The 25750-nt window shown below is 45.1% G+C and overlaps 1 protein-coding gene across 23 annotated transcripts in view; it reads left to right on the top strand.

The window, feature by feature from the left end:
- The window catches only part of ABLIM1 (actin binding LIM protein 1), a 322565-nt gene that overhangs the window by 210712 nt on the left and 86103 nt on the right, over window positions 1-25750 (top strand). For 21 of the 23 annotated variants that reach the window (XM_043927043.1, XM_043927047.1, XM_043927038.1 and 18 more), the window contains exons 5-6: window positions 7710-7836; window positions 9640-9733. In XM_043927043.1, the coding sequence (XP_043782978.1) occupies window positions 7710-7836; window positions 9640-9733 (221 nt within the window). Of the gene's footprint in view, window positions 1-7709; window positions 7837-9639; window positions 9734-25491; window positions 25744-25750 lie in introns of those variants that run through there. The other 2 variants (XM_043927051.1, XM_043927052.1) reach the window with 2 other exon arrangements.

Raw genomic sequence — 25750 nt, 5'->3', positions numbered from 1 at the left:
AACCATAAATTCATTCTCTATGTCATTGAGTCTCTCTGTTTTGTAAGTAAGTTCATTCGTATCATTTCCTTTTAGATTCCACATTAGAAGGGATGTCATACGATATTTCTCCTTCTCTAACTTACTTCAGTTGTTTGTTAAGGGAAAGATGCAGTGTTGGTTTTATGAGGTTACTGCAGGTGTAAGGATAGACATGGATTGTTTACCATGTGCCCAGCACTGTGCTTGCAGACTACACATGTTCTGTCCACCCTCACAACAGCCCCGGAAGGTAAGTACTGTTCATCTGCCCGTTTTACAAATGAAGAAGCTGAAGCCCGCGTTACCTAGCTTGTGCAGGGCCCCTTGGTTCTGTGCCAGAGCTGGAATTGGACCCCAGGTCTCTGCCCAGACGTTCTTCATCCCTGTGAGTTGCACAATCAGCGTATAGAATGGTCAGAACACTCGTGGGACAAAACAATGGTCTTATTTTTTTTATTGCTACTTTTATTCTCCTCTAATAAGGGTGAGAGCTCCCTTTCTCACCCTTAATAATATCTTAGGCAGTTCCATAGCTTTCTACTCACTTTCAGCTCTTAAAAGTCCAGTACAGTCAAGCCTTTATTCTCATATCCATATCAGATCTGTACCCTTTTCCCAGTTCAGATCAGATCCAAATAGGAGACCTGCAATAAGGAGTACAGCCTCTTCCACGCCTTTTTATTACCTCCTTCCTGTCCTGCTTGTGGCTTCTTGAGGGTCCGGGCAGAGGGGAGGTAAATGACAGGTATAGGGGACAAGATGTTATACTGGCATCGTCATACTTGACTTTCAACTAACACTGGCTGGAGACATTTAAAAAAAAAAATAGGGCTCATCTTGAATTCCTCGACAGAAGTGTGCAATTTCTGGCTAAGCTTTTTCAACAAACCCCCTCCATCCTCCCCAGCCTCAGGTCCTACTCCTCATGAGTGCTGACTCGCTTCAGTCATGTCTGACTCTTTTCAACCTTATGGACTGTAGCCTGCCAGGCTCCTCTGTCCATGGGATTCTCCAGGCAAGAATGCTGGAGTGAGTTGCCATGCCCTTCTCCAGGGGATCTTCGCCAGTCGTGGATCGAACCCACGTCTCTTATGTCTCCAGCACAAGCAGGTGGGTTCTTTACCACTAGCGCCACCTGGGAAGCCCCTGCTCCTCATGGCCTCTTAACTAGTGGAATCTCCCGTGCTCAGCAGGTAGCTTTCTCAGGGGGCTTCATTCACGATGCTTGGATGTGGGCGCCAGCCACAGGACACATGGGCATCCTCAGTGAGCCAAACAGTGGCGATGCAGGCCTCTCTGCCTTCTGTCTCTCCTTCGCCTGCCTTTAGGAAGGTGTCCAGCCAGCTTCCTAACTTCCAAATCTTCCAGACTCCCACAGGCTCCAGGCTCTTTGTTCCTGAACACCACCAAGCTCCAGGACAGTCCAGTCAGTTTGTCCCAAGACTAACACCAAGCTTCTCATGCTTCTGTAGAAGCACCCACAGGGCCTGAGCACCCCCACTTAGTCAACATCTAGGTGGGGAGCAGGGAGCCAGTCCCCCCTTCTCCCAGGGTCCTTTAATCCCTCTCACAATATAGGGGAGCGAATATCCCACGCCTGCTGTGTAGATAGCTCCCTGCCTGCTCTCTTCTCTGCCTTTTTGAATTTCTTTCTTTTTAAAGGATGCTAGTTATATGTTAATAAATAATAATTTAATGTTAATAAATGTTAATAATTAATAAATAATAAAATATATTTATTTTATTATTGTAAAAATAAATATGTATGTAAATAAATAATAAAAAATGTTAATAAAATAATTTCAGAGGTAGGGAGGCGGTAGGGAGGCAGTAGGGGTTGAGTCATCTTTTTAAAGGATGCTAGTTATATGTTAATAAATAATAATTTAATGTTAATAAATGTTAATAATTAATAAATAATAAAATATATTTATTTTATTATTGTAAAAATAAATATGTATGTAAATAAATAATAAAAAATGTTAATAAAATAATTTCAGAGGTAGGGAGGCAGTAGGGGTTGAGTCATCTTTTTAAAGGATGCTAGTTATATGTTAATAAATAATAATTTAATGTTAATAAATGTTAATAATTAATAAATAATAAAATATATTTAATTATTGTAAAAATAAATATGTATGTAAATAAATAATAAAAAAATGTTAATAAAATAATTTCAGAGGTAGGGAGGCAGTAGGGGTTGAGTCATCAGGTAGATTCTACTATCCTTTGCCAAGTCCAGCCAGGGTATTGCTAGCAACCTGCTCTAGGAGATAGAATATTTATCATCATTGTTTTCAGCTCTAAAACAATAGCCAAAATTTTCAAGACTCTGGGGAAAGCCCCATTCCATATTTTAGAAGCTTTAGTCCTAGATGGGTAGCCACTGTGAGTGGCAGCTTCTATCTCCACTGATGATTCTGGACTTGACAGAAGCCCGGGAAGGTGGGGATGATCGGGAATTCAGGTCCCACGATATTCCTTTTTCTGTAGCTTCATTCCTCAGCCTTCTGTTCCTAGAGCTGTCTTCATAGAGTAAGACATCTTTTTAGCTCTTACCCTTCCCAAACAGGAAACTCTAGAAAGGCTGAAATTGTTCTCAAAAAGAACATAGGTATCTGACAGGACTTTCAAGGCAGCCCAACTGATGACACCTTTCTTAGCTTGGGGACACAGGTCACCTTCCAGAGAGCCATTTGTCACCTTCTTCATCTTAAATACTCTTGAAGCCCAGGTGTCCATGGCCCTATGCCAAGCAAAGAGAGATATATTAAAGGAGACAGACAGGATCCCTATTCTCGAGGATATTTATTGACTTTGAACAAAATGGTATAAATATGAAGCCAGGTGTGTACTTGGATGTTAGTTTAACTTGGCCGTAAGTAGCCAAATCCCTGTTTTTCTCTTGGCTTCTGGTGCCAAGAATGAAATGCTTCGGGCGGAGTGTTTAAGGTTATTATGTTGTTCAGTCACTCAGTTTTGTCCGACTTTTTGCAACCCCATGGACTGCAGCATGTTAGGCTTCCCTATCCATCACCAACTCTCGGAGCTTGCTCAAACCATGTCCATTGAGTTGATGATGCCATCCAACCATCTCATCCTCTGTCATCCCCTTCTTATTATAGCTTTCTTCTGTTTTCACATTTGGCCGTTGTGTGTCCCCATGGAAGGACCAGCAAGTTACTGGAGGGCTTGATTTCCTTGATGCTGCCTCATATTCACCTACTTCTGACTTTGGCAATAATTCCAGTGCCAATCAACCGACTTTCTATATTTATCAGCAGCTGCTCCAGTGACGTGGAAACAATTTTCTCAACAGCTGAAAAACATGAAGATAGAGAGGAGGACATTTTGTTCTTTATAAAAGAGCTTGGTTGGAATGAGCATGGGAGGCGTGAACCATCAGCATGAATCTTTTTATCTCTGCATCTTTTCTATTTTCCCCAGTGTGATGTCAGGTTTAAGGAGAGAATACAGTTTTGTCCAGAGAGGAACGAATGTGTAACCTCTGTGGAATACAGTAGAATATTTTGAATCAGCTGGGCCAGTGTTCTGGGCCAGAAGGCCATCTTTGTTGATTTGCTTGATTTATGTCTTGCGGTTTGGGATGAAGAAGGCTCATCCCCAGCCTCTCCTTCCAGCCCAATTTCACCAGATGGCTGGCTCTTAGGTGTTCACATTTGGTAAATGCTTCTCTGTGAAACATGATCAAGATCATTTATAGATGGGATTTGCCCAGGGGACCAGTGGTTAAGAATCTGCCTTGCAATGCAGGGGACTCAGGTTCAATCCCTGGTCAGGGAAATAAGATCCCACATGCCTTGGAGCAACCAAGCCTGTGCACCACAAGTACTGAGATTCCACATGCTACAACTAAGACTCGACACAGCCAAATAAATAAATATTTTTAGAAAAGATCAGCTGTAGAATATGTGCCCTCCCCAGAGCACTGCAGGGCATGGAGGATCTGAGAGATTCAGGACAGCATCTGTGAGGTCAGAGGCTTCCAAACTGCAAGGCACTTTGACTCCATTGTTGTTCGGTCTCTACGTCGTGTCTGACTCTTCAACCCCATGGAATGCAGCATGCCAGGCTTCCCTATCCTTCACTATCTCCCAGAGTTTGCTCTAACTCATGTCCTCTAGTTGGGATGCCATCCAACCATCTCATCCTCTGTCACTCCCTTCTCCTCCTGTCCTCAGTCCTTCCCAGCATCAGGGTCTTTTCCAATGAGTCAACGTTTCGCATTAGGTAGCCATAGGCATTGGTGCTTCAGTTTCAGCATCAGTCCTTCTAATGAATATTCAGGGTTGATTTCCTTTAGGATTGACTGGTTTGATCTTCATTGACCAAAGGACTCTCAAGAGTCTTCTCCAGCCCCACAGTTCAAAAGTGTTAATTCTTCAGTGCTCAGCCTTCTTTATGATCCATATGGGGATCAAACCTGTGACTTTGGCGTTATTAGCACCACGCTCTAACTGAGCTAACTGGCCAGGATTTTGTCTCCATTACTGTGAAGAATAATAGATTGTGGAGAATAACTCCAGAAGAGTATGTCTATGAAGCCCTCACAATATGCCTGGTTTACCAAAGCCATTGGGTGCAGAATAATCAGAGAGGTCATTTCTGTGCTAAGATTGTGTCTCTGCTGCTGTTAGAGGTCTGGGGTATCTGGACATTAATATGCTTAGAAAAAGTGCAAGACAGAGTCAAGAAACCTGGTTTCTAGTCCTAGTTCAGCCCCTACCAAGGAAAGGAGAATTATGTGGAACAACCAACAGGTATCACGTGTTCTAAGTGTTATATGAAGCACTTCACAATGCAAGGTTTTTCTTCTTCCTCCCAGCAACCTGAGAAGTGGGTCTGCATTTCAGAGATGAAGAAATGAGGATTCAGAGAGAGTAACTTTTCCTACTTAGTGCCCAAGTCTTCCTAATTCTAAAGCTTGCCCTCTCTCTGTCTCCCCACCTTTGATCTCCCTGGACCCCAGTGCTTCGAAGGGGAGATATGAAGAGCCCCGTCCACCTGCCTGAGCTCCTCTGTCTTCTGCTGTAGAAATGAAAAGCTATCTCTAAAGTTTGTTTTCTACTTGAAAAAGTCAACCAACCAGCATCTTGCCTTTTATTTTAAATCTTTACTGCCACCTAGTGGGCATAATCTAATCAGAAGAATGAAAAAAATTTTCAGTTCACTTAAATTAAAACCTACCAATTCATTCATCTTATATTCACCTTGTGCTCTTATCCTTTAGAAATTGCATTCGAGCAAATATCATGGTCTTCCATTTTTATCTTTATAGTAAACTACCAGATGTGTGATTCCCTCTGAAAGATGCTGGGCATCATGTCAATTCCAGATTAAAAAAAAAAATTAATAATGCTTTGCGACCATACAATAATCACTAGCTTGTAATGGGCTATACTTACAAAATTCTAATCTTCAATACCCATAACTTGTATAGTATACTTTTAACTTTTTAAATATTTATTTGCTCAATTCTTTTTACATTCTCATGATTTAGAAAAATGAGCTTATGTTGTCCATACTGTTTTACAGCTTATTTTTTAATCCAGTCTATTTTGGACATCTTTCCGTGTCTGCACACAAATCTACCTTGTTCTTTTTAACAGTGTGTAGTATCCCATTAATGACTATACTATAATTAGTTTAACCACGTTCTGGTTAATGTCCACATAGGTTGTTTTCAGTTTTATTGTTACAAAAATGCAGTAGGGGGTGAATATATATTTTTCAGGAGATAGACACACATACATTTGCATGCACATTCTTTTCAAAATTTATTTGCAGAGTGAAATTTTAGTCATGAGATTGCTGGATCTAAAGATTATGTAAATACCAAGTGACCAAATGTCACCAGAAACACACCTGTAGTCAAAAAATAAAAGTCAAGTGTACTTAAACTTCAGCAAGGAAGAAAACCAGAATAATTGTGAGCCACTGCTGGGTGACATTTGGAGGAATTTTTATGGGACTTGGGCTTGTGCCGGGTGCTATAGGAAAGTTTTTCTAGAAGAAGAGAGAATTCAAGCTGGGCTAGAAGTGTCATCATTAGCACAGAAGCAGCAGCCACAGCTGTGGTCAGAAGAGGGGGATGTTGCATCACTTTGGGTACCGAGAGGCCCTGTCTGCACATTTCTTTATTCTCTGAATGATTTTTGTGATCAATTGGGGATATCACGGGCAACCTGCCAGCAATGCTTTCTTTCCCTTTCTTGGGTATATTGATTTTAAATGTCTTTAGACATTTAAATTGCTTTCCAGAAAGGTTGCCCAATTTACATGCAGGCCTCAGAGATATTGCATGCTCAGTGGATTGGTTCCAGACCACCACAGTAAGGCAAATACAGCAGTTAAATGAGCCACACAATTTTTTTGCTTTCCCAGTGCATAGGCAAGTTATATTTAGTCTATGTTGTAGTCTGCTGAGTGTGCAATAGCATTATGTCTAAAACAGCAATGTACACACCTGAATTAGAAAATATTGCTGAAAAAATGCTACCATCTGAGCCTTCAGTGAGTCATAGTAGTAAATCAAATATGACTGATCACAGATCACAGATCACCATAACAGATATAATAATAATGAAAAAGTTTGAAAAATTGGGAGAATTACCAAAAATGTGACACAGAGACATGAAGAGAGCAAAGGTTTTTGAAAAGATGGTGCCAATAGACTTGATTGAGGTAGCATTGCCACAAATCTTGAAATATTAAAAAAAAGAAAAAATGTATTATCTTTAAAGCACAATATAATGGTGTATGCCTATACATTCTTCTGGGTTCTTTTAAATACTCAGCTTCCCCAATAATGATGTTTCTAATAATCAGAATAACAACAACTATAATAATAGCAAACTTTCATAGAGACCTGAGTCTTTTATTCCATTGAATCCTCATCAGAGAACTTGAGACAGGCACTAATAACATCCTGGCTTTCATATGAGGACCCCAAGGCTTAGAAAAGGGGGGAACTAGCCTGGGTCACGTGGTTAGCCAACCACGAGCTGGGATTAAGAACCAGGGTGTCCCATTCCAGGGCCTACACTCTTTACTGTGAAGAAATACTTTCTTCTTTATCTTCTTCACAGGATCCTGCCACTGAGAATTTAAAGCTGAGGAATTAAGAGCCATTGAATTGATGATCACAAATTTTGGAAAGGCTGGTTTAGGTTAATAAGGAAGTAGAGTCCTGTTTACAAAAATGAGACTTATGAGCATTGTTCCAGAAGTCGCACATATAGTATTAGGGAGACAGGCAGCAAGGGGTGGGGGGTGGCTGGTACTTAGCTACTCACAGGTGCCCTCAATTAATAGAGGCTGATGAGCGCCTTCTTAAAATCACAGCCAAGACGCTATAATTAAATATTCTCTGGGCCAGCTGGAGCTCAGAGGCTATTTAAATCACCCCCAAGGAAATAAACAGATGAAGGACATCCAGGCCCTTGGATCTGCTGAGGCTCATGATGTTCCCACGCTAAGGGAGGATGCGAGTCTCCTGGGGAGGATTTCGTGCAGGGCGAGAACGCGGAATAAAATGGTGCTTAAGTAAATAGTTATTGAGTGTGTGGTGGGTGCATGCTGGGGTTCAAAGCGGCCCACCTGCTTCGATTAGCAAAACTATGGATTTAACAAACGTGGAGTAAGCGCCGGCGGCTGCTCTTTTCCAGATTGTGCTGGCTGCGGACGAGACATCAAGAATGGACAGGCCCTGCTGGCGCTGGAAAAGCAGTGGCACTTGGGTTGCTTTAAGTGCAAGTCCTGCGGGAAAGTCCTCACCGGCGAGTACATCAGCAAGTAAGCCTGGGGCGCAGGCGCGGATGGGTCCTTCAGCAGGGGTGGGGCATCGCGGGCTGCCCTGCGTTCGCGGAATACACCCCAGCCCAGCCCATCAGACATAATGAAAGACCTTCACGTTCCACAATGCATACGAACTTTTTGCTATGAAACTTTGGAAAGGAATTTTATTCTTCTGTTGTTGCCTGCTATAAATTTAATGAAACGTTCATCGTTGCCTAATGTAACAATTAACGAAGCTGACATAATGGTAGGCTATATGTTGCAACCAATTAAGCATTTAGTAATTTTATTTTCCCTGGTTCCCCCCCCCCCCTCCCGCCCCCATTTGAAACTACTGATAGTAAACCTTTATCCTCCTTCCAGGTCTCAGCCATATTCATCGGCCCTCCCCTGCCCCCCACCCCCCCAAAAAAACGCTCAGCGTCTGGGCACTGAGCCCATTAGGACCACCAGGAAGTAGGTCCCTTAGAGTTAGAGGCTGGGGTAGATAGGAACTAGAGCAGGTGACGTTTTGGGGTTTTGTTTAATGTGACCTTGAAAAGCTAGTTACAGTGGTTACCTTTTAAATTGAGGAAAGAATGAGCATGCGGTGGGGGGAGGGCCGACAGGCAGTAAGGGAAAATTTTCCCCTATCCACTTTAAAAATGTTCTCCAACCAGCATCTATTAAAAAAATTTTTTTTAATGAATTTAATGTATGAATATATGTAGTGAAACAAAATAAGTAGCTTGGGCCCCACCCCCTAGAAATCTAATTCTGCAGATCTACAGCAAACCCTGGTTTCGGGAGGCAGAAACTACACAGGTGATTCTGCTGCTGCTGCTGCTGCTAAGTCGCTTCAGTTGTGTCCGACTCTGTGCGACCGCATAGACGGCAGCCCACAAGGCTCCCCCGTCCCTAGGATTCTCCAGGCAAGAACACTGGAGTGGGGTGCCATTGCCTTCTCCTCAGGTGATTCTGAGGCACAGCCAAAGAGAACTGCTCTGCCTTTAACACTGATGCCTGTGCAGTGCCAGGTAACCGGGCTGTCTGGAGACGTTTTAACTCTCCCATGCGATGGCACACCTAAAACATGATATTTTAACTGTCATGAGGTAAGTGAGGGGCTTCCCAGGTAGTGCTAGTGGTAAAGACCCCGCCTGCCAATGCAGGAGACATAAGAGATGCAGGTTCGATCCTTGGGTGGGGATGATCGCCTGGAGGAGGGCATGGCAACCCACTCCAGTACTCTTGCCTGGAGAATCCCACAGACAGAGGAGCCTGGCGGGCTACAGTCCAAAGGGTCGCAAAGAGTCGGACACAACTGAAGCGACTTAGCACGCATGCAAGAGGTAAATGAAGGTGGTTGCAGGAGGATGGTTGCAAGGCCCTGGGACCCCAGGCTCCCTCAGGGTCAAGGAGAAGGTGTCTCCAGGCTCTTAGGAGGCTCCGGTGTGTGAATCAAGGAGGTGTGGGAGAGGAGACGAGGAAGAGGAGCATGGGATACAGCTGAAGCCCGTCAGGCCTGGTGCTGCAAGAGAGGGGCGCCATGTTTTTTGCTAGTGAGGTCTGAGGCAGTGGAGGAATGAGCAGCGACAGCCATTTGGCTGTTACTTCCACGTGGCTTGGAGAACCTCAGCGCTCTCTCTGGAGAGTTTGCTCTTGTGAGTTTTGACCCTGCCTCACCAGGTCTCCTGCAGGCAGGTGAATGGTGGTTGAGCGAGAAATAACTTATGCTCCCCTTCTGTGCAACTGGGCGGAGAGAGATGGGGTCTGGGCGCCTTTCCTGCCCTCGGAAGCTGAGTTCACTTTGTCCTGCAGGGACGGTGCTCCGTATTGTGAAAAGGACTACCAGGGGCTCTTCGGGGTAAAATGTGAAGCCTGCCACCAGTTCATCACAGGGAAAGTTCTGGAGGTAAGTCACACATGGGCTCCCCTCAGAGCCACCGTCATGGTCCTCACGGCTCTCAGAAACACATGAGGGTCTCTTTTTTTCCATCTTTTTCTCACGTGCGGGGGAAAGAAAGTAGTTGCAGGTGACAGATCACTTAGAAAACATCTGTGTAACACTGTCTTCTCAGGCAGTGTCAGATACTTCATGCTGGAAACTGGAAGGATAGAGAATATGAGGGAAAAAAGAATAAAAAAGAGTCTGAGGAATTATGTAGGAGGAACAGTTATATTAAACTGTTCTTTTATTTAGAAGTTAGAAAAGAGGAAATGAAGACTGTGTTCGAGCCACATGTGTCTGTGTGTACAAATGTGTGTATATGTGCCCGCATATCTGTGTGTGCACATATGTGTGTGCTCATGCGTGTACACATGGGAGCATACAGACTCAGGGAACAGAGGCTCCGAATGGAAGTTAAGAGAAGAAAGTCGTTAGAGGTGAGGGCGTAGGCTTCCTCACCCTAAGAAAACCACATCCTGTGTGACCCAGAATGTCCTGTGGCCCAGGCTGACAGAAGCCTGTCAAGTTCAGGTGTGACTGACTGTCTTGCACCAGGAAACTTGGTTCCTGCTTTCTCAGCAATCGCCCCGCCAGCTTCTGCCTCTGGGCGGAGCTGAGCTACTGAGTTGGCGCCATCAGTAGATTTGGGGCCAGAGGTCAGAGAGTCACTGCCTGCCTGCCCACAGGCCTGTGAGGTGTTAACCCACTCTCATGGAAAAAGTAAGGGCTTCCCAGGTGGCTCAGTGGTAAAGAATCCGCCTGCTAGTGCAGGAGATGCAAGAGATGTGGGTTCGATTCCTGGGTCAGGAAGATCCCCTGAAGGAGGAAATGGCAATCCACTCCAGTATTCTTACCTAGAGAATTCCATGGACAGAGGAGCCTGGAGGGCTACAGTACACATGGTCACAAAGAGTTGGACACGACTGAGCACACACACACACAGGAAAAGTAAAGATTGCCTCACACCCACCCCAAGTCTCAAGGTGAGGATGTGTGCTGAGCAGAGCTGAGTCAGGACACCCAATGGAGTCCTGGGAGGGTGACTGGGCAACTTGTCACATTGCTGCTGTAGACACCAGGTCACTATATCCACATCACCACATTCAAACTTCCCAGCAGGGTGTGGTCCGGGGACCCAGGACATGAATCTGAGGGGCCCCCTAGGTGTCCCTGGGCATCTTTTGTGGGTGTAGTCTTCCTAATCCCACAGCAAGCCCCGTGATGCCTTCCTGCCCATGAAATGCAGGGCAGGTGGCCGTGCTGGCTCTGTGCTGGACCTAGTCCAGCTATTTAGATTTGAGACACAGGTCGTCAGTGCAATTGCCTCTGACCCAGAGGAACAGTGTTTCGGGAAGAGGAACAGCAATGGCAGAGGCTCAGCAGCAAGGACAAGTACAGCGTACCCAAAAAATAAGGTCGTTTGGGCAGGAGTCTGGGTGAGAGAGAGGATGCTGGAGGAAGGGAGGGGCCCAAGTGTGAGGACCTCAGAAATCAGTCAGGAGTTTGCCTTTACCTCCTGATGGTAAAGGATGGTGGGAAGTATTGAAGTGATTGTAGCTGGAGCGTCATGTGATAGGATCAGACTGCTGTGTGAAGAATGGGAGGGAGTCCGCAAATGAGTGTGCCCCCCTGTTCACAGCAGCTCTGCTCACACCAGGCAGAAGGGAAAACAACCCACGAGTACATGGATGGATGGATAAACACAGTATAGTATTTAGAGACAGTAGACTGTCCCTCAGCCTTAGGAAGGAATTCTGACACATGCTACAGCATGCATATACCTTGAAAACATTATGCCAAGTGGTAGAAGTGGCCACAGAAGACCACATACTGTAGGATTCTATTTAGATGAAATATCCAGGATAGATCCATAGAGAAAGCAGTTACCTGGACTTGAGGGCAAGGAGAGAGTGGGGAGTAACTGCTTATTGGTTTCCACTTAGGGTGATGAATCTGCTTCAGAAATAGAGGAAGTGGTTGCATGACCTTGTGAATATCCTAGATGTCATGGAATTGTTCCCTTTCAAATGGTGTATTTGATGTTATGTGAATTTCACCTCAAATGAAAAACATTAATGGATGGAAAAGGGAGGTCACGTAGGGGAGAGCTTTGGACAGCAAACAGTGGGGCCATTGGCTGGAGTGACACCTGAGAAGTGGACACCCACCACCCACACATGGTTGGGGTAAGGGGGATTTTTCATGGCCCTTCCAGTAAGGCTTTTATTGCAAGTCCAAGGATACTTCAAGGCTGAGTTTGGGGCCCAAGGTCATGCACGTCCTTAAGAAAGCTATTGGAGAAGATGGGCGTGACGCATCCAGAGTGTCGCTTGAAGTCTAGAAATCCCATCCCAAGACACAAGTGCAGTGGTCCTTGTCTGTCCTCTGAATGTGTCCCTCATCCCTCCACAGAGCAAGGAGCCCTGTGAGAGACTCAACAGAATTTCCTTTGAGCTTCCCAAGTTTGATCTGCTTACATGGGACTGAAATAAACCTATTGAGGTGGGAGCAGTTAGGAAATTTCATCTTAAAACAGCAGTATGATGGGGTTTAGACTTACTGGAGTGATCCATGCATGAAAATACCAAATCACTATGCTGTACTCCTGAAACTAATATAATATTGTATGTTGATTCTAATTCAGTAACAAATAAATAAAACACCAGAACTATTTCCCAGATGTTTGGCTGTAGCTAAAGGGGCAGGAAGACAGTGAATGCAGCCCCCAGCTTGGAGCCCCCACGGTTGTAGAGAGTGTGGTTGGAGGCAGCTGTCTCAGGCCACATGTGGGACTGTGTCCCCCCAAAAAAGAGTTGGCGAGACCAAAGGACTGAGGGGGGAGGGTGTTCATTACCTTCAGATTTAGTTCAACAGCTGTGGGAAGGAATCTCTAAGAGAAAACTGGATCCAAGAACATGCTGGGTTGAAGACACATCTGCTCGCTCCGCTTTTTCCCCTGGAGGCTGAGTACTTCGATGCTTGTAGGGGCTGTGAGGGCCCCTTACCACGTTGGCTTCAGGCCTCCATGAGGGCTGATGGTGGGGGTGAAACCTTGCACCCTTTCCACACAGAACCACAGAAGTGGGGCTTCTGGGAGCAGTTTTCAGTGGGGTTCCAGGCAGAGTCAAGACCCACCCAGTGGGCGTGCTGTCCCCCCCAGATGGGTGTGTGATCTAGAAAAACATCCTGCACTGTGAGCACGCCGACATGTGACAGCTCGTGAGTCAGCCTGGCCCAGCTCCCAGCAGAAAACCCTGAGCTCCTCCCTCTGCCTTTATTCTCTGATCCACTGTAGGTGCAGCAGGATGGGTCTGATTTGTTGTAAATACTATAATCCTTGTTTTGGTTTGTGTATTCCCCATTTTTAACATTACAGTGAAATCCACATAATATACCTGGAGTAGGAAATAGCAACCCACTCCAGTATTCTTGCCTGGAGAATCCCATGGACAGAGGACCGTTGGTGGACTGCAGTCCATGGAGTTGCAAAGAGTTGGACACAACTGAGCACATACCACATAACATAAAATGTACCATCTTAGCCATGTCTCAGTGTACAGTTCCATGTATTACGTAGATTTACAATGTTGTGGAACTGTCACCAGCATCCAGCTCTGTAGCCCTTTATGTCTTATAAAACTGAAATCTGTGCTTATTAAACAGTAACACCCCATCCCCCTCTCCCCACAGCACTTGGCAGTGACCATTCCACTTTATCTCTGAATTTGACTACTCTGAGTATCTCATATAGATGGAATCACACAGTATTTGTGGGTTTGGTGTTTTTTTTTTCTTTTTGAGATGGCCCTTTTTCACTTGGGCTTCCCTGGTGGTTCAGCTGGTAAAGAATCTGCCTGCGCATGTGGGAGACCTGGGTTTGATCCCTGGGTTGGGGAGATCCCCTGGAGAAGGGAATAGCTACCCTCTCCCGTATACTGGCCTGGAGAACTCCATGGACTGTAAAGAGTCAGATACAACTGAACAACTTTCACCTTTTCACTTAGTATAATGTCTGCAAGTTTCATCCATGTGATAGTGTGTGAAACTTTTCCCCTCCTTTTTCCGGCTGAATAATATTCCATTGTATGGGCATACCACAGTATGCCTTTCCAGTCTGTTTGGTTTTGTTGTTGCTGTTGTTTCTGATTGATTTTACCCGTAGAGATTGTGAATGTATCGTGAGTTCCCTGTGTCTTCTATAACAGTGGTGGCTTAGAACCACAGAAACTTTCTTTCACAGTTCTGGGGCCAGAAGTCCACAGTTGAAGTGTTGGCAGGGCTCCCTGCCAAGGCTCTAGGGGAGGATCTTTCTTTGTCTCTTCCAGACTCTGGTGGCTGTGGCTCCGTAACCCTGATCTCTGCCTTGGTCTCTGCACAGAGCCTTCCCCTCTGTGCTCTCTCTTCCCTCTGTGTCAGACCTCCTCTGCCTTTCTCTTTGAAGGTCCCTTGCCATTGGATTTAAGGTTCATCAGCATCCCAGGTCAGAGGAGGCAATGGCACCCCACTCTACTACTCTTGCCTGGAAAATCCCATGGGTGGAGGAGCCTGGTAGGCTGCGGTCCATGGGGTCGCACAGAGTCGGACACGACTGAAGCAGCTTAGCAGCAGCAGCATTCCAGGTGGCACTGGTGATAAAGACCCCATCTGCCGATGCAGGAGATGTAAAAGATGCAGGTTTGATCTCTGGGTCAGGAGGATCCCCTGGAGAGGGCACGGCAACCCATTCCAGTATTCTTGCCTGGAGAGTCCCATGGGCAGAGTAGCCTGGCAGGCTACAGTCCATAGGGTCGCAAAGAGTCTGACACGACTGAAGAGACTTCACACACACCGGATCTTCCAAGATGATTCCTTCATCCCAGGATCCTTAGCTTAATTACATCTACAAAGACCCTTTTTTCAGACATGCCAAGGTTCCAGAGATTTTGTGTGGATATATCTTTGGTGGGAGGGAGGGGGGCACCATTTCAGTCAATGTGGAAACTTACACAGGTCTCACCCCAGTGAGGGCTGAAGCTCTGATGTGGTTTTAATGGAACCCTCGCTGAGCATCAGAGATGTCCTGAGACCGCTTCTCTGGACGTGTTTCATCCGAGATGCCACCAGACACCTGAAGGAGCTTTAAGAAGGAGGAAGGTCCTGGAACAATGATCAAGGAGCTCCAGGCTCAGCTATGTCAGTAACTCCTGAGGAATTTGGGACAGGTCATTTTGCCTCTTTGAGACTATCTTCACGTATAGGTAAAAGGACTTCCGGATGTAGAAGTGTGGAAGGTAAAGGAAAAGAACCTGTCCCGTGTCTGCCCCCTTCCCTCCCCTGTTCTAGCATTCTGTCTCCCTCTGTTGTTATTTTTTCTTTTTTGGAATATAATTGTCTTACAGTTAGTTTCTGCTGTACAACAACGTGAATCAGCTCTATGTTTACACATATCTGCTCCCTCCTGAGCCTGCCTCCCGCCTCCCGCTTGCACCCCTGCAGGTCCTCACAGAGCACCGAGCACTATAGCTCCCTGTGAGTACAGCAGCTTCCCCCTAGCTATCTGTCCTCCACACGGTAGTGTATATATGTCAGTGCCACTCTCTCAATTCATCACACCGTCTCCTTCCCCCAGCGTATCCACAAGTCCGTTATCTATGCCTGTGTCTCTGTTCCTGCCCTGCAGATAGGTTTGTCAGTACCGTTTTTCTAGGTTCCCTATATGTGCATTAATATATGATATTTGTTTTTCTCTTTCTGACTTATTTCACGCTTATGACAGACTCTAGGTCTATCCATGTCTCTACAAATGACCCTATTTGATTCCTTTGTAATGGCTGAGTAATAATTCATTGTATATATGTATGACATCTCCTTTACCCATTCCTCTGTTGATGGATATTTAGCTTACTTCCCTGTCCTGGCTGTTGTAAATAGTGCTGCTATGAACACTGGGGTACATGTGTCTTTTTGAATTATGGTTTTCTCATGTGCCCAGTAGTGGGATTGCTGGGATAAACTCTTCCCAGGATGTGGGCTTGAGGGGATGGGGAGGAGAGCCTTCATGTGTTTTAATGAAAAGGGCTTCAGTGATAGGAAATCAGGGATCTACTTTTGGTTCTGGAATTCACAGCTGTGTGACCTTGGGCAAATCAATGTCTTTGATTTTTTCTTTAATATACAAATGTTAAAATATATATGTAAATCCAAGACTTGGGCCACTTGACCTCTAAATTTCCTTTGGTTCTAAGGATCTGAATTCTATAATTCTCCTTGTCTTAGATATAGTCTTGGATCTAAGGGGTCAGAGCCAGCAGTTCTTTTTTTCTGGAGAGATTTTCTAGAACACTCAGCATATAGCATACACTCAAACTGCAGTTTTCTCATTAGCTTGCTTTCAGTTCTGTTTTTGAGGGTCATCTTGCTATAAGTAGCACATCTTTTAGAGCCTATGCTAATTAACCTATAAATTCAGGCGCGTTCTGAAGATGCTTACAACCTGCCTCCTAACAAAGAAGTCCAAAAGCAGATTTGCCTGAGATACAGCCAACAGCCTTCTATCTCCATCTGCATCTCTAAACTCTTCTCAGAGCAACCTTCCTCCTCCCAGTCCTTACTTCCCTTCCCTACACCCACCCTGCTCCCTTCTGCCTTAGCAGCCCAGAGGTAACAGGACTCGACGTGAGCCTTCAGACTTAGGTCACAGATGTCAGTAGACATTAGGGGCATCCCTTTGGTGTGAATTTCCTTCCATCTTTTTGTTGGATGGTCCTAGGAGATCTCTGACTCCGACAAACTTCATTTCCTGGGTTCAGGTTGTTACCTGCCAACTTTCCCAAGAAAGAAAGCAGCAACAAAATCATTGCAAAATGAATGCAATACAGGAAAAAAAAAAGCGAATGTCAAACTGGACACAGAAGTCTGGAGGGTAAAGGAAAAGAGCCTGTCCACCCCCTCCCTGCCCAGGGCTGTTCCGTCTGCAGACCGAGGGTGGTCTTGAGTTCTCTTAGTCTGTCTGTCCTCTTGCACAACTCCCGCCCCCAGGGAGCTCAGTGTTTACCAAGCTCTCTCGCATTCCTTCAAGACTGCTTCGCTCAGGATTGGCTGGCTCTGCAGACAGGGCCACCCTGAGCAGGCACCTGGCCATCTTCACCGGAGCCTCCTGTTGCTCAGACCCCAGAGACAAAAGGAGAGTGGTGTGTCTGCATTCTTCCCAGGGGAGGAGGGCAGGGCTCCGAGTCTCTCCCTGGCCTTCTTCCTCAGGTCACCACACCCAGGAAATCAATCCTCCTGTCTTTCCAGAAGGGCTGGTGGCCCGCATTGTGCTGGGGTGGGGTGTTTACTGTGCCACTTGTGCTCTCCTGGGAAGAATGTGTGACAGGGTCTGTTACAATTTGAATGTCTCAGACATAAGAGACCCTGACACGTGGCCTGTGGCCAATCCTTTGTGCCTTTCCATCCCCACCCACGGGCAGCACTGTCTTTATCTGTTAACTTGGAAGTGATGGACGAAAGGACAGGACTTAGGCTGGCTTTAGACCCTTCCTGCTGGATCCCCTGAAGTGTAGCAAATGTACTCACCACGTGATTCAGCAAATCTTTGCCCTTGATTCCCTGAAGGATTAAAAATAGTGGCTTTGTTTTATCTTGTTTTGTTTTTACTTTGTTTACATTTCAACTAAAACTCCTTTTTCATAAAGCCCAAGGACAAATGTTTATGATGTTCCTGTGAAACTAATTTACATTACAAACTGGAGGTCCCATCCGCTTCCTTCCTTTTGCTGTATTTTAAGCATGTTCTGAAATGAGTAGTTCTTGGTCTGGGCTCACCTGTTATCTAATGAGAGGAAACATAAGCTGCTTCAGGGCACTTGCATGGCAGACAGTCTCTTTGTCACCGTTGAACATATAATTTGCAAAGACAGACTGAACGGTGAAGTCCCTCCTTTCTTGTTCTGTGCATGTCCTTAAATGCAAGCAAGGCTAATAAACCATGTTCAGGCAGAAAACTAATTGCATTCTTCTCATTCCTACTGTGGTCCCAGGAATTTGTACCTCCTTCCCCTTAATTGTGGACCGAAATATTTTTCTGGATCACGGAAGGGAAAAGAACTAAGTAATATTAGAAGTTTTGAGTCAGATGGTCTCTGCCCTGGTGAAGAGTGAACCACCACAATAGCAAGTTTTTGCATAATAAAAATATTTAACATCTACAAATGATCTCCTAAATATTTGATCCTCACGATAGGCCTGTAAAGTGATGAAAGCAGTTACCACTGACCTCCATCTGCAGATGAGGCTGCTGCGCTAGAGGCCTGGAGGCTGGCTGGAAACAGAACCATGATTAGAAGTCTCAGTTCTCAGAAGATAGAAACACATGTGTACATACATGCACACCCACATACACACACTGATTCATGATCCATGTGGCAGTAATCATTGCAGAGAACAAGTAATTAAATTGCCTCCTGAAATAACTTACAGAAGGACCAATATTTACCATTCCTGGGGAGATGAAGAAAGTCATCTAATGAGTGGCCTTGCTATATCTATTTTTAGGGCAGTTAACATTTGTTGCTTCTTTGGTTTCCTTTATACCTGTGTAAAATGTTGCCAAAGGTTGGGGACCCTGTGCAGAGTCTGTGGCGTTTCTACATAGTCCTGCCTCATTCTTTCTTGCCCTCTATACTCAGCTGGAGGCTCCACAAGGGCACCTGACTTGGGCCATGGAGACAATTGTAGGTGGATGGCACTGTCTCAGGTGAGGGAACACACGTTCTTTACAGAGCTCTGGTTGAAGATGCCCCAGAGTTCCATGGAGAGTCAAGAAGAGCTTTGAGGCCATTCCTATATAGGCACACACTGGTCACTTTTCCTAATTTAAAATAGAAATTAACAATAAACTGCAGCAATGGCTTCGTCTTAAATATGAGTTAAGCAAGATGTACTATATTCATACAATGGAATATTGTTTAGCAATAAAAAGGGACAAGGTCCTGATACCTGCTACAGAATGGACGAACCTTGAAAATATCCTAAATGAAAGAAGCTAGTCACAAAAGATCACCAATTAGATGATTCCTAGAACATGCAAATCTGTAGAGACAGAAAGTCTACTGGTGGTTGCCAGGGTCTGGTGGGAGAAGGAAATAACTGTCAATGGGTATGGAGTTTTGTTTGGAGGTGATGAAATGTTCTTGAATTAGATAGTAGTGATGGTTGCACAAGTCTGTGAATCAGTCAATACTAAAAACTACTGAATTGTACACTTAAAAAAAAAAAGGTGAATTTTATGGCGTGTGGATATCTCAGTGTAGGTAGGTAGGTAAGTAGACAGATAGATATACATACACATACATCTGTCCATCTATGCAGAGATATACAAGGTGATAGAGAGTTGGGATCCAGTATTTCTCAGTTTCCTTATCTGTAAGATGAGGCTGCTAATTGCTACTTCATAGAGCTGCAGGATTTGAAAATAAAGGCATGAAAATCTTTAGCATAATTAGTAGCCAGGTTAGTCCCTTCTCCTTTCTCCCTCTCCTTTCTTCCAGTCTTTGATAGTTTCACTTATTAGTGAGTGGGTAAAGAACAAGAATGGGCTTCCCTTGGGGCTCAGACAGTCAAGAATCTGCCTGCAATGCAGGAGACCCAGGTCTGATTCCTGGGTCAGGAAGATCCCCTGGAGAAGGGAATGGCTACCCACTCCAGTATTCTTCCCTGGAGAATCCCATGGACAGAGGAGCCTGGCTGGCTACAGTCCATGGGGTCTCAAAGAGTCAGACATGACTGAAGTGACTTAGCACACACACATGCAAGGGACAAGAATAGAGATTCAAGTCAATAAATGTCTTCATGCCAGATTGTCTGTGAGCTGCTTTCCTTTGTGGGCTTTAAACTTTCATGCCCTCGCATGCTCATAGGTTGTCATTGCACAGAACTGTGCCCTTGATCATAGTGTGTGACCTGATTAACATATAATCTCCCCAGCGTGGGAAAGGAAACTCAAGTTTAAGTTCGAAGTATGGTTTGTGATGCATTGGTCACTATATCCTATTTGCAGATAATAACCTGGTGCTAATATTTTATTCCCTGCATCATTAATAGATTAGGAATCAGCCCAGTAGAGCCCAGGAAGCATGCTGACATGACAAATGGTTGGAGGAAAATTTCTCTGATTCACCCAAAGTTATCCACTTTGTCCTACATTAATGATGAGAGGAAATATGTTGCTCGGGTAACAGAAGACTGTTCACAGGCAGTAAAGGTTCGATATTTATTTTAAAAAGTCACCCCATTTCTGCCAGCACAAACGGAAGGGCTTTTTTCTCCGGAAATGACATTTTGAAAAGAGTTTGTATTTTAAGTTAAAAAGATGTTTTGTTTTTCAGTGTTATTCCACTTCAGAGAGTTTAGCTTCTTGCTGGTGAAGTGTGGGGGGTGGGGTGACAGCTGAACCAAGTCGGGGAACATGACTCTTCCTGAGAATCAGCAAGAAGTACTGAACACGTGCTGGTGGCCCTGCCCCAGGGGCCACAGAAGATGTGAGATTCAGGACTCATTCTCAGATAGATAAGGCATACATTTCTAAAAGTAATAGGGTGTCTGAGTCCAAAATTAGGAATCAGGGCCCAGGGCACCCCTAGGGCCCGTGAGTACCCAAAGCTATTGCAGCATCTTTAGTCTTTAGTGGTGTTATTGAACTTGAGAAATAGCTACGACACTAGTGGGAGCCTGCTGTGTAGCACAGGGAACTCAGCTGGGTGCTCTGTGATGACCTAGATGGGTGGGCTTGGGGAGCGGGAGCAGGAGGTCTAAGAAGGAGGGGATAGATGTATACATACAGCTGATTCACTTCGTTGTACAGTGGAAACTAATAACACAACATTGTAAAGTAATTATACTCCAATTAAAAAAAGAAAAAAAGCTAGGACCCAACAGCAGAGAAGCAGCCTGCCTAGACAGGTGGCCAGCAAGTTCAGTGATGGGATGGGTCCCTGGGCTGGCCACTGTTCTGAGCACAGATGTGATGACCCCTCAGAGTTGTCCATTCTCTTCTCCAGGACCCAGCACATCCTAAGCCTCAGAAGGCTTATGTGTCTGTGTTCTCATGGACTCAGAGCATCTGTCCTTTCCCTTCCTGCTGTTCCCCACCTGTTCCATCCCTGGCTCTGTTCGTATCTCCTTCACCACGATAAACCTAAAAGGGAAAACTATACCCCTTCTTCTAAGGGATCGATTCCAGGTGCTTCACCTGCCCTGCAGAGGGGACCTTCGCTGAATTCCAAGGTAATTGTCATGACCTTTTCTTGGCGGAGCAGAGAGTTCAATCTTTGACAACATATCTCAGTACAAGATAGGGGCCCATAGTCGTGTGAGGGCCTAGTACTACAGAGGCACACATCATAAATGCCCTGGGGTTTAAAAGAGATCTTGTCAATTGTTAGAAGTCAGCTTTGGATCTTGAGGAATGAGCAGGTGCAGGCAGGTGAGAGCAAGCAGTTTATCTCCATTTGCTCTTGTGACTGATGTCTTGGGTCACTTTTTTTCCCTCCCTTGTTTGTTTCTTTTGTTTTCATGCTACCATTTGGTTTAATTGCATCCTTATTGTGTGCCGTTTTCCACTTCAAATCATTTTTGTAATCAGTCAGGATGTAAGCTTGAAAAATTAAAATACTATATCTTTTCCATCGATGACTAGCGTTATTTTAATTATGAAGTACATTGACTTCTGTGGGTTCACCTGAATCCATTTCTCCATCTGAAAGGTCATCCCTATTAGAAAATGCCTGTAACCCTCTTGGATCTGCCCACCGGGCTGATGGTAGATGGGCTTTCTCTGCCCAGATCAAGCCCCTCACCTGAAATTCAGGTTTTGTCTCTAGGAGGGGTGGGGTGGGGTAGGGTGGGGAGGATTGTGACAACCCTTCAGGTCTCAAGAAATCACCTCTAGCTTCTGGATTCATGAAAACTCAGACAAAAGGTGGTATATTGAGTTACCTTGGTCCTATTGTGTCCTTATATTTTGTCCACTTAGTCTCTTGTAGCAAATGTACAACTGGAGGTGGGGGACTGTTAGACATTGAAGCATGGAACTATTGGAGTTTCCCTGGTAGTCAAGTGCCTAAGACCCTGTGATCCAGGTGCAGGGAGTCCGGGTTCAATCCCTGGTCAGGGAACTAGATCCCACATGCTGCAACTAAATATCCTGGGTACTTGCAACTAAGACCCTGAGCAGCTAAAGAGAGAGAGGGGAAGGGAGAGGAAGAGAGAGAGAAAGAAAGAAGCATGGCGTCATCTTCAGGTCACTAGGACAACTTCTGTTCCTCTAGGTGAGGATGTGAGACATTCCACATGGTCTGGGAGATGGAGAGTGCTCCAGGGGAGATGGGCTCCTTGGGCCCCCTTGGCCCAGGCAGTGATGCTGCCCTTCTGCCTGTCCTACTAGGAACAGGCTTCCTCCTCTCTTGTTTTCCACCTGAACGTCTTTCTTCCTGGACCTCACGGCTTCCTGTCTTGTGAGGGATGCTGTGCCAATTCCAGCAGATGGACCTGCTTGGAGTTTGCCAGAAGGAGTGACAGTGAGGGCTGGTGCCTCTCCAGCCTGGCGGAAATGAACTGGTTCACTAATCCCTTGCCCAAAAGGACACTTTTGGACTGGGCTTGCAAATGAAAACTGCTTATATACCACCTAAAAGTTTTCATGGCCCTGCAGGTAAACGCAAAGCTGCAGGCATCTTGGAAACATAGGATGAGGAATTCTGGAGCTTGAAGTGGCTTTAGGCAAGGTGAGAGAGGGAAGAGTGGTTAGTAGAAAGAACTAACACTGCCAGACACACCAGGATTTGACTATAGTACCTACACTTAGAGCCAAGCAGTGGGTAGCCAGTTGCTTAAACTCTCTGAACCTCAGCATGCTCATGTGTAAAATATGGATAATCTTTACGTCTTAAAGGCTTAAATCAGATTATAAATGAGTCACCTGTGTCTAACGGACAGTGTCTAACATACAGTGCTTCAAGAATTTTTTTCCCATTTTCTTCCTTTATAAAGAAACAGGTTTTTGTAAAAGCTTAGTACATTAAATTGGGCTTTCCTGTGGCTCAGATGGTAGAGAGAATCTGCCTGCAATGCAGATTACCTGGGTTCAATCCCTGGGTCAGGAAGATGCCTTGGAGAAGGAAATGGCAACCCACTCCAGTATTCTTGCCTGGAGAATCCCATGGACAGAGGAGCCTGGTGGACTACAGTCCATGGGGTTGCAAAGAGCCGGACACGACTGAGCGACTCACACACTCAGTACATTAAATTAGCGCACAACTTCCTGTCTGAATGGAGTCAGGCTCACCCCCATCATTTACTCTCTGATGGAGTTAAGTCTGTGATTATTTAAGGTGCACAAGTTGATACTCATGCTGTTGCTTTCTTTTGAAATTTTCTTAGATCATTTAACTACTGACATCTGCATGCCCATAAATTCAACCTGCCATTTCATTCAACTTGCCATTTCAGCAAGTATTTTGTATTCCTTTTTAATACTGGAGTGGGTTGCCATGTCCTACTCCATTTAAAGCATCTAGCAGCTATGAAATAAAGATTTGTTGATGAATGCTTGTTTTTCCCGTCATTAATTTTTGTCGTGGCCTTTGCATACTCTTTGGGCATAAATTCCTCACTGTCTTACTAATTACCAGTTTGTTTTCCCTCAAATGGGAAATAAATGCCCACAGTCTTTCTCCTGTCCGTGTTGTTTATTATATCCACCTGAGTGCGGTATGTAGACTCCTGAAGTTTTTGTCTTTCCTCTGTAACTGCTTTGTATAATGCCCAGCACATCTGTCTAGATGGGACCCTACACAGTATCTGGGATGACGAGGAAGAGGCATCCTAGCCTCTACAATTGTAAATGCTCCAATATCAGCTCCGTGATATAAACTGAGTCTCTTTGGAACAGGTGTTAACCAACTGCCGCTTTGATTAGTAACACGTTTATTTACATCCCTTACAGTTCACCCTGGTGAAGTGATTCAACCATCTTTAGTAAATTCACAGAGTTGTGCAACCATCATCACAATCCAGTCTTAGAACATTTCCATCCAGTAGACACCTCTGCTCACATTTCAGTTCTTTATTCTTCACTTTCTTTCCCATAATCACATCCATGTGAATGTAGACTAGTCAGGTTGACAGGAAAGTTACCTCATTATTGCTCATTAAGGGCTACCCAATCAGGCAGGCTTCTTGAAACTTTTGACTCTATCTGCTGGTGATTTTGGACCTTTTTCTTTTTTTGGAGGGGGGGACCTTTTTCAATTGGATATCTGGTTGGTAAATTTGCAGATGAACCAACCATCCTCTTTCTCTCCATCCCAGAAGATGTAGAGATGCCTAAAGAAATAAAGCCTGAAAGAGGAGCTGATACTCCAAATATGGGAGAGTAGATGAGGATGAAGTCTGGAAGGCAGTGACCCCAGTTCTTAGGTTTCAGTATTTCTAGCCCTGTGCCTGGGGGACTGGCTGGGTTTCCCTTTTTCCTTTGTAAGGAAGGACTCCTTCCCTCCTCTGACAAACAGTGGACTGCCTACTAATATCCCAAACAAGAGACAACGTTCTGAAATCACCTGGATATCTTGTTTAAAGTATGGATGACCAGACCTCACCCAGTGATTCTAGGGGTCCAAGCTGGGGCTGGAAATCTGTATGTTAGCATGCTCTGGTGATTCTGGTAGGGCCAGGGGGCTACAGATCAAATTTACAGAAACTGGCCTGACAAGGGTGTGGAGAAAGCGCATTCCTGAAGACTTCTTGGAAGGAAAATGCACTAGAAATTTAGCTAATCCCCTGTAGTTATAATGTGTAACCCAGTAGCTTCCTCTTCATTTTAGAAGCACCGTTTTATTGCTGAAATCTTTACATTTCTTCAGCAATGTTTGGGATTGTTTCCAAACCAATTTAGATTCCATGCAAAGTCTTTTTATTAGCTGATCTTTACGAGCAAATAATCTCTATGAAAAATTCCCCTAAATCACTTAAGTCTTGTTAAAAATGACAAGAGTTGTAACAGAGTCTTGCCTTACTCCTAAAGAAAGGCTTCAGAAAAGGGGCTGGGCTAGCCTGGTAGAAGGCTTCGGGCTCCATCTGTTCGTTTACCAATATGCAGAGCTGGGTTCACCTGGGATTTCTGTAGGTTTAGTGGACAGTGAGGTGAGGTGTGTAAAGTACCTGGAACGTAGGTACTAGTAATTTTTGCTGCAATGGGGAACACAAGATGAAATGTACCAACAACATGAATCGTGGAAGCTTGATAAGCGAAGTTTGGGGGCGGGCATCACAATTCTCCGAAAAAACATGAACATTCTGAAATACAAAAATTCTGAATAGCAAGTGAAAGCCAAACTCAAGTTGCACTGTGTTTTATTACACTTGTGTAAAGGGTGCATACTGTGTGTCTCTGATGCAGTGACTTAGGAGAGGAGGCTCTTTGATGGTTGTGTATCTTTCCATCCTCTCAAATCTAAGAAAGAAACTTAAAAAGCCCAAGACTCTAGTTTCAGTGCAAGCCTCTGCCTCAGGGACAATCACTGTCTGATCAGTGGTGCAGACAAATGTGGGTGAATGTGTAGGAATGGTACGTTCCCCACCTGCAGTTAAAAAAAAAAAAAAGAAAACCTCCCCCCCTCCTTTTTCAGACACATGGACTGGTCCGTTAGTGGAGGCTGTGTGTGTTTAACTAGTTAAGTGCAGCGGGAGAGGGAGGGTGGGAACGCCTGCACTAGTCTGTTCTTTTTTCCGGTGTGCGTCTCCGGAGACACACAGGTTTCTAGTCTCGCTTCAGAGGGGAGCTCGCTCCTGTCCCCCAGGCGGGCAGGGAGCCCCGGTCTCGCGGGCTGAGGTCTGGCGTTTACAAGCCTCTTGGCAGTGTTGTGGGTTTGAAGCCCAGAGGAGGTCCCTGCTCAGAACAGCCAGGAACCGAAGTAGAAGAAAAGGAGCCCGGACTTGAGGTAAAGC

The sequence above is a fragment of the Cervus elaphus genome, chromosome 15, assembly GCF_910594005.1.
Source record: "Cervus elaphus chromosome 15, mCerEla1.1, whole genome shotgun sequence".
Lineage (NCBI taxonomy): Eukaryota > Metazoa > Chordata > Mammalia > Artiodactyla > Cervidae > Cervus > Cervus elaphus.
Note: the sequence above shows the minus strand (reverse complement) of the source record. Positions and strands in the feature narration are given on the sequence as shown.